Source organism: Brachycentrus maculatus, unplaced genomic scaffold (genome assembly GCF_059751285.1).
Source record: "Brachycentrus maculatus isolate JH-2025_06_01 unplaced genomic scaffold, ASM5975128v1 h1tg000096l, whole genome shotgun sequence".
In the NCBI taxonomy this organism is placed as follows: domain Eukaryota; kingdom Metazoa; phylum Arthropoda; class Insecta; order Trichoptera; family Brachycentridae; genus Brachycentrus; species Brachycentrus maculatus.
The window spans coordinates 309,319-322,011 of record NW_028280850.1 but is presented as its reverse complement, the minus strand read 5'-3'; the positions used below and the strand labels follow the sequence as shown (position 1 = coordinate 322,011).

General features: G+C 32.0%; 1 protein-coding gene across 3 annotated transcripts in view; it reads right to left on the bottom strand.

Moving 5' to 3' along the window:
* Atg16 (Autophagy-related 16) overlaps positions 1 to 12,693 on the bottom strand; it is a 369,124-nt gene that overhangs the window by 337,386 nt on the left and 19,045 nt on the right. For all 3 annotated transcript variants that reach the window (XM_088258439.1, XM_088258440.1, XM_088258441.1), the window contains 2 exons: positions 12,506 to 12,611; positions 10,138 to 10,280 (listed from right to left, as the gene is read on the bottom strand). In XM_088258439.1, coding sequence (XP_088114565.1) covers positions 10,138 to 10,280; positions 12,506 to 12,611 — 249 coding nt within the window. The remainder of the gene's footprint in view (positions 1 to 10,137; positions 10,281 to 12,505; positions 12,612 to 12,693) is intronic.

The window sequence follows — 12,693 nt, the reverse complement described above, 5'->3', positions numbered from 1 at the left end:
GTGATCACTTTATAATTTATTTTTTATAGGTAAGTATTGCATTTATTATTTACCTTGCTTATTATGTACAAGGTTTAAAGATAGTTAAGTGATTTTTTTCTTATAATTGAATATGTTTTTATTTGAATCTGTGTTGGGAATAGGAGGGGTAATCTAGTGTGGGCCAATCAGGAACTTTTCTGCATTTGCTCATTGCTGGGAGGAAACCACGTGAAACTCCTCAGGAGAAGGTGGACTATTGACTGTCATCAGCAGACCTTCCGTTCCACTAGAAGAAGGTTTGGCATTTTAGCATTACTGCACATCTATTGCAATATATTGCATTCATTTTTATGATTATAATGCAAAAATCTTTTATATTCATTATTTTAAAAATTAAAAACTTGTATAATACCACTACTGAGTTTTATTTAATTACACACGACAAGTTTCGAAAACAACAGTTGTTTTCGAAACTAGTGAGTAATGAAATAAAACATAAATAAGTGTTTATTTTTTTAAAATATATAATCAGCATGTCATGCCACAAAGTTAATTCCGAATTAATAAATAATATACTCTTATATTTATTTTGACCCCACGGGCCCTCAGCATGGTAGCCAAACGCGCTATCCAGTATACTGACACGTTGGAACCAGGAATCCATTCCTGAAGAATTTAATGCACCATTCACTCTCCTTTCTATATCATTTTCAATATTTCCATCTCTATAAAACTTACTTCCAAAATATACGATCATCTAGCTGTTGCAATTTTCCCAATTAGGTACTAATATTTTTCATCCAGATATACTTTTATCTCTTTAAAATACCATGTCTTTGAATTTGTCAACATTCATCAGTAAATCTTTTCCCTTGCATACATTATACACCAGCTTCTGCAGATCTTTTCTACTATCAGGCAAGAAGCACAAGATCGTCAGCATACAAAAGGGAGCAATAATTATTTTATGATTTATATCGAATACACTACTTTGTATATGAAATCAATAAATCTACCATTATGTTTCTGAACGTTTTATTTAGCTGTCAAAAAAAGAAACAAACATAAAATCCCCATAAACAACGAGTCCCTAACTAAAAAAGGGATAACAATGCAATTTGCAAAGGATGCAATCATATCGTATAGACCCTTGTAAACGTCGAAGGATGCGCTAGTATGATCAATTCGTGTGCATATTTAATAAAAATGATATATAAGGATACGCTGAATGCAATATTGAAGGGTATTTAAAAAATGGATCCTGATCACGAATTTTACTGGGCATTGGGCTAAATATTACTTTATTTTCTTTTTATTTCGTTAACACTTTCAAACCAGCTAAATGCGAAGAAAAATATATTTTCTGAACTGAATTCTTTCGATAACTAATGAGAAAGGTAATCGATCGATCGAATACAGGTTTTTCATAATTAAAATGTAACTTTTAACTTGTAAATTTTTTCTAAAAGTCCGTTATTAAATGTTTCCAATCGCTCATTATCCCTGATTCCTTTTGACTGTGACTGCCAATCAACACAAAAAAATAAAATACAGCCACTTGAGATCTACCCAAGCTCTTTTGCCTAGCCGTCAAAATATTTTGAATTTTATTTACTAAGTGTTTTAGTATTAATCAGTTTTGATAAATAAGTGGTTAGCTTCGAAACGGGTAGACATTATAATTAAGTAATAATAAAATATTCATCGTGATTTTAAAACACTGAGTGTTTGATAATGTCTGAATAAGACGAAACGCGTCACATATTATCATATATTTGTAAATAAAAGTAGAATTCAATCCAATAATCGTGTTTAATTTTGGATATATCGTAATCATACAGGAGAAAGTGACCAAGTGCATTGTTTTACAAAAACGTGATCATTACTATTTGATATCTTACTAGCTTAATATTGCCCTGAAAAAATCCCAAAGGATTTTAATCTTGGAAGTATAATATATTGACTTGTTTAAAATGACTAACTGCATTGGTGTTTATTTTCTTGCCAAGCAAAAGTGACTTCAATGGCCCTCCTGAACATTTTACGTTTTGGTAGTTGGTCACTTTCTCCTGTACGACTACGATATGTAGTACCCAACAGTTAGAAAATACTAGATTTATGTATGAAATTAATTCCGATACAAGGAGTAAGAAATGGGCGTTTCACGAAGCAATCTAGCGATAATTAAGTACAAATTGTTTCTTCGCGTACTACATTATTACTGGACTCCTAGTCGAGTAGCCAGTTCGAAGGTAAGTGCGCGGTATGGTTAACTGCATAGCATTATTTACTCGATCACCCACCCTGCTATAGTAGATAAATGGTATCTGGGTGTTCCGATATGTTTATAAAGCACAAAAACGATTATTACGACGCGTGGTTTAACGCAAAGAACGCAAAAACTTATTGTTTTTCAACATCTCGTTAAAGACGAAGAAGAATATGGAAGTCTGGGCATTTACGGGGCTGACGACCGTCATAGGCTGGTTTAAGTGACCACTTAATAATACATTGGTTTATATATTTATTGATTTGGGGTTTAATTTGTAGAACTCTATTTAAATTTATGTATTAATTTTAAATCAAACACAGATTTTTTTACGAATGTCATTCGTTTGATAATGCCTTAACAAGGCGAAACAATTGTCACAATATAAATTTTGTATGTGTTTTTGTTAATAAAATACAACCAAGTAGACTCAAAAAATCTGTGTTTGATTTAAAATTAATACATAAATTGGTTCATATATTGAACTTCCAAGAATGTAGTGTGGTTGTCAATAATGGGTAGAATTGGTGAATGTTACACGTGTGTAAAGTGATCACTTAAACCAGCCTATGAGCCCCGTAAATCCCCAGACTTCCATATTCTTCTTCATCTTTGATGAGATGTCAAAAAAAATAAATATAAGAAAATAACTCCTGTAATTGGAGATCATCCAGATTTTGTGAACAAGTATTTGGACACACTCAAAATGTTGCAAAAACTATTTTTTTTAAATATCACAAAGGTTCAAAATCCGAAACTGCTATAGCTTATAACCGATCACTTTGAAATTTTAATTAAATTAATTGATTCGGCTTACTTCATGGCTTTATTAAAACAAAAAAGGACCCAGAACTCACTATTTTTTTTAAATTTTAAAATCATTTAAATTATTATTCCTTACAATACCATATATTATTAAAGAAAACACTTTTTTTTTACCTACCTCACTAATTTGTACCTAGCTTACCTTACTACCTACCCTAGTAAGTAGAACCTAACTTACCTAACTACCTACCTCTACTGCCTGCCCTAATTAATTCTGTAATTAATGCAGTGCCCTTTGCACCATTGGGTGCGGGTAAGGGTCATAAGAAGAAAAATACTATATAAAGGTGGAGACTGACCAGAGCATTTCGTCGTAACATAACGACGTAACACCGCTCGCGGCGAGCATCCAAAACTATGGATGGAGTGCTCGGCTCGCTGTACTTACGTTACGACGAAATGCTCCGGTCAGTCTCCAACTTAACGCGTACAGTATTAAATCTCCACACGATACTGATGTATTTTAGTTCATACTCCTACAGGGGTATAGCCAATATTACGGCGATATAGCAATTATTGGAAATTTATATTCGCCGATAAGTATGCATTTTGCTACCTTACTATAACTTGCATCGTAGCCATGATTTATGGGATCTCCATATTACCCATTAAACATTTTCAAACGCTGCGAATTTATTACTAATAAATAATCATATCGGTATAAAATTTACTGACCCTAATTTTTCATACGATTTTAATTAATATCAGACTATGAGGCATTATAATTTACGCGATCGCCGTATCTTTTTTCAGCTTGTTTAAATTTTTTTTATACAGGATGGAACAAAAGGTATTGACAGTTGTAAGAGTTTTATTATTGATATTTATTTTACGTTTATTTGAAACTTAGAAAATTTTATGAAAATTGTAAAATGTATATAAGTATTCTTAATTTTTCTCTCTTTTTTGAGTGTATATTAGGTTAAAAACAATAAAAGGTATTAAAAAGAACTCCACCGACAAGACACACAAGGTAGCTTGGTGGGTCTTTGCAAAATATATATATATATTTTTAAATATGTTTAAAATTGTGATTTAAATAAATGTATACAATTATATGTTAATAAAAAAAAGCAGTCGTGTGAATTCATGCAAGGACCATATTTTTATTTTATGTTTTATCATACAAATAATTACAAATTGCAATAATGCACCATCGTCGAGTTTTCTCGTGCCGAAGGCACATTTAACAATATTTGTTTATAAAACTTATTCTAATCCTTATACGCACCCAATGGTGCATAGGGCACTGCATCGTACTGACGCAGTGTTATCTTGATCGTTGCTTACGTGAAGGTGATCACTCCTGCGCTTCAGGGACCAGTCCAGGGTAAAATCAAATAAATATAAGAGTGTAATAATAATAATAACAAAACCCTTATCCGCACCCCAATGGTGCATAGGGCACTGCGTCATATAAACGCAGTGTTATCTTGATCGTTTTACACATGAAGGAAAGGTGATCAGCCCTCCGCTTCAGGTACCAGTCTAGGGTAATATTAAATAAATATTACAGTGAAAAAAATCAATCATATTTATTTTCACTCCCCCCTGGGAATCGAGCCCGGGACCTCCAGCGCAGTAGCTAAACATGCTAACCATTACACCACGGAGGTGGACATGAGAAACTAGATGAAAAAAAATGTCCATGACATGCAATCAAATACGACATGGCCGAATGATGCGATCTATTTCAGATCACCACACTTCTATTATCCAATCATAAATAACTTTTTCATATTTACATTATTTTTAACGACTTTTTGGATAATTGAAGCACGTTGTATAACTTTATTGCATAGTAATAACAATTATTTTGACCAAAAGAGGTATGTGTTGTGTTTGATGTGTTTCATTATGCAATTATTAAAAAAAAACATTGTTGTAGAACTGCATTATATGGTATGTGCAATAAAAACACATTATTGACCTTAGTCGTGTCATAAGTACGTGTATGTGTATGTATATATTTTGTGTGTGTGTGTGTGTGTGTGTGTGTGTGTGTGTGTGTGTGTGTGTGTGTGTGTGTGTGTGTGTGTGTGTTTGTGTGTGTTTGTGTGTGTGTGTGTGTGTGTGTGTGTGTGTGTGTGTGTGTGTGTGTGTTTGTGTGTGTTTGTGTGTGTGTGTGTGTGTGTGTGTGTGTGTGTGTGTGTGTGTGTTTGTGTGTGTTTGTGTGTGTGTGTGTGTGTGTGTGTGTGTGTGTGTGTGTGTGTGTGTGTGTGTGTGTGTGTGTGTGTGTGTGTTTGTGTGTGTTTGTGTGTGTGTGTGTGTGTGTGTGTGTGTTTGTGTGTGTGTGTGTGTGTGTGTGTGTGTGTGTGTGTGTGTGTGTGTGTGTGTGTGTGTGTGTGTTTGTGTGTGTTTGTGTGTGTGTGTGTGTGTGTGTTTGTGTGTGTGTGTGTGTGTGTGTGTGTGTGTGTGTGTGTGTGTGTGTGTGTGTGTGTGTGTGTGTGTGTTTGTGTGTGTTTGTGTGTGTGTGTGTGTGTGTGTGTGTGTGTTTGTGTGTGTGTGTGTGTGTGTGTGTGTGTGTGTGTGTGTGTGTGTGTGTGTGTGTGTGTGTGTGTGTGTGTGTGTGTGTGTGTGTGTGTGTGTGTGTGTGTGTGTGTGTGTGTGTGTGTGTGTGTGTGTGTGTGTGTGTGTGTGTGTGTGTGTGTGTGTGTGTGTGTGTGTGTGTGTGTGTGTGTGTGTTTGTGTGTGTTTGTGTGTGTGTGTGTGTGTGTGTGTGTGTGTGTGTGTGTGTGTGTGTGTGTGTGTTTGTGTGTGTGTGTGTGTGTGTGTTTGTGTGTGTGTGTGTGTGTGTGTGTGTGTGTGTGTGTGTGTGTGTGTGTGTGTGTGTGTGTGTTTGTGTGTGTTTGTGTGTGTGTGTGTGTGTGTGTGTGTGTGTGTTTGTGTGTGTGTGTGTGTGTGTGTGTGTGTGTGTGTGTGTGTGTGTGTGTGTGTGTGTGTGTGTGTGTGTGTGTGTGTGTGTGTGTGTGTGTGTGTGTGTGTGTGTGTGTGTGTGTGTGTGTTTGTGTGTGTTTGTGTGTGTGTGTGTGTGTGTGTGTGTGTGTGTGTGTGTGTGTGTGTGTGTGTGTGTGTGTGTTTTTGTGCGAAAAAATCGAGAATCTACAAATTATCTTATTTTTTGACAACTCATCAAAGATGAAGAAGAATATGGAAGTCTGGGCATTTACGGGGCTGACGACCGTCATAGGCTGGTTTAAGTGATCACTTTACACACGTGTAACATTCACCAATTCTACCCATTATTGACAACCACACTACTCAAATTCTTGGAAGTTCTATATAAGTATATGAACCAATTTAGAAACCTTGTTCTTGAATCACTAGAACTTAAAATGACACACTCAAAATGTTGTAAATAAATTATCTGGTTAAATTATGAGCTAAATAATAATAATGAAAATGGTATTTTCTGGCGTTTCTCATGTGTGTGATTATAATCCAGGATTCGGATCTCACATACTAATATAAGAGTTTCTGCTTAGTAAAAAGCTTCTTTACATCTCACCAATAGATGTCTCTAGTATATATTTAAAATCATAAATTTTCAATTGTGCATGTTTTCGGAATGCCCAGAAAATGTATACTATATCCCAGCAAAAGAGGCATATTTTCAACTTAATATTTACCCGCTACAGTGCAGAAAGTTTTATTTTTGCATTTTGAAGAAAATGTATTGTTTAATTATTTTTTTAAAAATAAACTAAATATTTTTCGAATGGAGAAAAAACATTGAGGTTTTATCTAAAAAGATCTGTTGCACTGTCAACAGTTCAATAAGTGGCTTGATATTTATTTTTAATACATTTCATTTAATTTTAAACATTAAAAACGATCTCCTGAAAAATCAAGTTTTTTGATATTTGACGTTTTTGAAAGGAGTGAGCGACATCTCAATCCGGAATAGAAGGCTGTTGTGAACTCTCCTTATAATATGTACTGTGTCATAAGATTGATCAATGTAATCAGAATTTTTTTAAATTTGAATAGTGTGGTTGTATATCATGGGTAGAATGGCGAATGTTGCATGTGTGTAAAGTGATCGCTATATAGCCTATGAAAGGTCCAAGACCTTGTAAATACTGCATACTGACTTCCATATTCTTCTTCATCTATGTTGAGATGTCAAAAATGTAAAGGGATAATACAAGATTGCTTTATTTCCATATAAAGTCACTTCCAGTACATGGAATATTGTGGATATCATATTAAAGAAACAAACTAGTAAAAAGTATAAAAATCTTCTAGTGCACGACTATGATATGCTATATATATTTTTTTAAATCTGTAGAGAGGTTATTAAAGTATTTGGTTCCCAAATATTTAAACCTCTGTTTAAACTACAAAATGGTATTGTAAAGTCATTTTGGTATCTCGAAGATGAACTTTTCTTTAGATTCAAGTAATTTTCACCCTTAAATAGACAAAGAATTTATGGTTTTTGGAAAATGATTTCTATTTTTGGGATTCGGAATGATGAAAATAACAAATATGTTGGATGTGTTTTCTTTTTAAAATGACACTCATATTTTTGACTTCAATATATTTTATATGAAATTCTAACGTTACAAATTATCGAATTGTATTTTGTATTAATAACTATATTCTGAACTGGAGGAGGAAATATATTATAAAGGGAACATATTCAAAATTCAGCGATAATAAATCAAAATGGTAGGTCATTTATAATTCAAGGAAAATGGCCATCAATCGATTTAAATAGTATAAAAAAGTAAAGTTAATACTTAAAATAAAAATAATACAAGATAATTTGGGTTTAATTTATACGAGGGATACGGTTCTTGATTTTTGAGGAAAGATGATCAAATTGAGTTATCTAAATTTTATAACCATGAATCAAATTTTGATAGCAAGACATCCATAACAGAGGTGTCAAACTCATAAAGCAATAAGGTATTTTGGGTACGCCGATGGGCCACATAAAACAACTCAAAAATCTCATTTTTATTTTTATCTAACTTTAGGTGAATAATTTATCATCAAAGATAGTCACATGAGGTACAGCAGATCCTACTTAATGATTTTGTAAAAGCATATCATATGTTCCCGTACAAAAAAATATTTCAATGAAAAATTAAAATAAATGGAAAGTATAACCCCAGGTATCCGAGTCACAAAAAAAATAATTGTGGGCCGCTAGTTTGAAATGCCTGATCTATAATGTGAAATAACACATCCCCTGTGGCATAAGTTACTGTAAAGTAGACCATTAGGTATAGTCCGTAGTGTTTTTGGTCAAAATTATTGCGCGTTAATCAAATTAAACTCCAAGATGAAATAAAAAAGTCATTTTGAAAAAACCATTTCCGTTTTGAAAATGATTAACAATATTGAATACCTAAGTGAACATAATATTTTTTAATTTATTTTTAAACCCTTATATTTAAATAAAATAAAGTGCAAGTGTTATTTTCAAAAAAAGCTTTAACCTTTTAAACAATATACGAGTATAATACAAATTGTTATAAGAGGAAATGAATTGAAAAATGAGGAAAATTTCATCAAAGCCTATCGATTGTAATCACTTTGAGACATCTGTTGTATTTTTGACCAAACAGTATCATATTTATTTAATTGGATATGTGAATCCTTTACCATGCCCATAGATGGAGGTCAAGCTTTTATTTGTTCAATTTTATAAGTAGGTATTTTTTAAACTAATTGTGTCTGAACTGTAATACACTATACTATTTTTTTTTGTTATTAATATACATAAGTTACACTTTTGAAAAATAAAATATTTTTCTGTATAAATAATTTGCTGCATGAAAATTACATGTTTAAAATATAATACTATTATTTGGTCAAACAAACTGTTTTTTTTTTAAATAAATTTTATTAAAAAAAAAAACAATTATTTAATTTTTATACATAATCCTACATTAAACATAATTTTAAGATCTATTTGCATTGTTTTTTTTTGCAATTTCTGCAATTTAAAAAATATTTGAATAAACTAAATATTTAAAACATTAATACCTGTGTAATAATTTCACAACATTGTTTATATGAAAAGTAATAACTACAGAAAAAAACATAAAATATCATTTTTAATGGTCATATAAAACATAACTGTTAAATTATTTAATAATAGATTGTTCAATAAATGCATTAAAGAAATTCATGAGAAAATAACATAACATAAATGATTTATTGGTGTATATAACAATTGGAAGACAAAAAATGGTCATAAATAATTACACATGTAACACAGTGTACATTGTAGAGATAAATGTTAAAAAATTACACATAGAGATTCTAAAGTGGATGTCTTGTAATGGAACGGGTTCTCGGTGCAGTGTAAGTTTATTAAATGCAAGAGGTTTTTTTCAATGCAAGGGGCTTTTGTTTTGCAAGGATGTATTTTGTTCCAGAGGTTTGTTTTTAATTGTTAAGTTTTTTTTTTATTGAAAGGGATTTTAATTTTTTTTTAGTGCAAAGGTTTTTTAAAGGCAATGGGATTTTGTTTTTATGTGCAAGGGATTTTTTTAATCCTAGGGATTGTTATGTAATATATTATTTTAAGTATTGTTTTTGTTGTTGTCGATGCAATGGGTTTTTAAGTGTTAGGGGTTTATTTTCCTGGAAGGGTTTTTTAGTGCAAGGGTTTTTTTTATTGCGAGGCGTTTTTTTAAACACTTTTTTAAACTAGGTTTTTTCAGTTTAAGTGATTTTTTTAGTAAGTGTAATTTTTTTTAGTGCAACAGGATTTTTAGTCAAAGGAGCAAACATTTTTCACCAAATAATAAGTAGTTTACAGGGTGATTTAGTGAAAAATGTTAAGTACAGGAAGGAGTGTATGGTGATGATGATTTTGTAGTTTCAATTGGATTCTGGATGGGTAAGGAGTGGAAGGTAGTTTCAGGAGCAACCTAAAATGGAATAAAAACCGTAAGAAACACAATTTATAAAATAAAATTAAAGAGATCCAATATTTTTGCATGAAATAAAATATTGTCGTTATGTAAGGCCTGCCTGTAAGAGAAAAACAAAATTCACAATCCCAGGAAGGCAGAAAAATCAGGGTGTATTCCGCTTACCCTTAGTCTCTGATCGTAGACAGTCCAGACTCGAGTTGCGAAGTCATTGGAAGCTCCCAAGATCAATGTTCCCGTTGTGTCAAAATCCACAGACATCACTGCTGCATTGGACCCATTCAAGACGCCTTTGATTTTGCACACACCTAAAATTAAGTTACTGTAAGTACGACAGCAGAAGGCTCAGACACTTCTTTTTTTATTATTTGAATTTTACTTGATAAATACCATTAGTTTACCATAATCTATTGTACTGTACAACACTGTAACTCGGTGTTTGAAAATGATGCAGAATGCAACGTAACAAATCGCTAACTCCTTTCAAGAACGTCATAAATCAAAAAACTAGATTTTTCATGAGAACGCTTTTAAAGTTTAAAAATATAATACAATGTATTAAAAACAAATATCAAGCCACTTATTGAAATTTTTACTGAGCAACACATCTTTTTAGGTAAAACCTGAATGTTTTTTCTCCATTTGAAAAATATTTAATATATTTAAAAAAATAATTAAACAATACCTTTTCTTCAAAATGCAAAAACGACTTTTTTTGCCCTGTAGCGGGTAAATATTAAGTTAAAAATATGCCCCTTTTGCTGGGATATAGTACATTTTTCTGGGCATTCCGAAAATATGCACAACTGAAAATTTACGATTTTTTATTTATGACTTTCTTGAAAGGAGTGAGCGATATATAACATTCCCGATGAGTAATTTCCATTTCTCTTTTCGGGACATGGGATTAAGGTTAACAAGACAACATAAATAAGAAAATTGCACAACTAAAAATTGACGATTTTTGATTTATGACGTTCTTGAAAGGAGTGAGCGATATGTCACAATTGATTTTTGGAAAAAGTGGTATGTACCAATTTAAAAAAATTTAAAAATGGATAAAAATTACCATAAAGTGACTTTTTACCAAGGTACTAACTTAAAAATTAACATTGAAAAAATATAAAGACATATCAAAGTTGTATCACCATTAAAAATAACTATAATATATATGATATAAAATCACATATCTTATTATGTATAATGTCAAAAATATGCAGTTATTTTATTATTTATTTATTTACTAACATTTACACCCGTATTTTTCTATATAACAGAGTTCCACAATAGATGTTTGTCAATTATGTATTCAGATAAGTAGAAGAGCATAATTTTATTATAATAATAACAAACTGCGGTGCCCGAACGGAGCGCAATAGACAAATGTACCGCGGACGAATGTGACGTCACCACGTCACCGCGGATGACATGACATCACTAGGCGAAGCATTAAATAGACTGACCACGAAGAATCCATTTTTTCTCGCCATCTAGACCCCAGCATGATAAGGTCGATCTACAGCTACCATTTGCCATTTAGTGATTTCCATAAAATATTTCAAATCAAAAGTGTAACGTGGTCAGTGATTGTTCTTTCATATTAAAATAACGTAGCAATATGCACATTATATTATATTAATTGTTTCGGTATTAACTTTGTGGTAAGGCATGTAACAATGATTAAGGAAACACTTGTTTTTATACCACTTGAGTTTTATTAAAGACTACTAGTTTCGGAAGCTAAACTACCATCGTCAGGTCTGAATAATAGCTAAAATATAAAATTGTTCTATAAAGAAGGAGAGGGAAAGTTAGGGCGAGGGGGTTAGTAAAGGGGCGGAGTTTGAAAACAAAGGAAAAATGGAAAGCAAAGGAGAAGAATTTTGAAACAATATATTATTTAATAAATTATAATAAAAATTTAGGTTTTTTTTGGATTTCTAAATTTTCTAAATAATTCATAATTTGGCCTTTATGTGGAACAAGGTGTAATAATTTAAATTTATGAGAGTGGAATGAGTGATTTGTATCTATTATGTGATTCGCAAATTCCGAAAAATAATTACTAACAAGACCGCTATGATGTTCTTTAATTCTTATCTTTAAATTTCTCGCGGTTTGGCCTATATATTTTGACGATGGAAGTTTAGCTTCCGAAACAAGTAGTCTTTAATATAACTCAAGTGGTATAAAAATAGGTGTTTCCTTAATCATTGCATTTTATATCATTTTTAAATATTGCCAAATAAAAATGTGTATCAAGTAAGTGATTATCGAATTTAATTCCCATCCCTTTATAAACGCATCTTCTAAGCAGCAACAAGTAGAGGTTCGGGAGCGCACTACAATCCGTGCAATCCATTCACCCCCAGAAAATGAATTCAAATCTTCGAAGTTTTTTTTTATAAATTGCTTTCATTGTAGCAGTATCACTGCTATATTTGAAAAAGGTCATTTATTAACCCTAAGAAGAATATACGTATACATATATGGTTAAGTGATGGTTCTCAAGCTTGCATGAATGTGTAGTTACCATTTGAAAGATCCCACAGTTTGAGTTTCCTGTCAGCCCCTCCCGTTGCTACAATTCTATCGGTGGGACTAAACTTCACTGCATTTACTTCTCCGTCGTGTGCATCCTGTGAAAAAAAATATTATATATAATAAAAATGTAAAAACAGCCGGATAGTATCTGGATTCAATACTCCTTTTCACTGAATG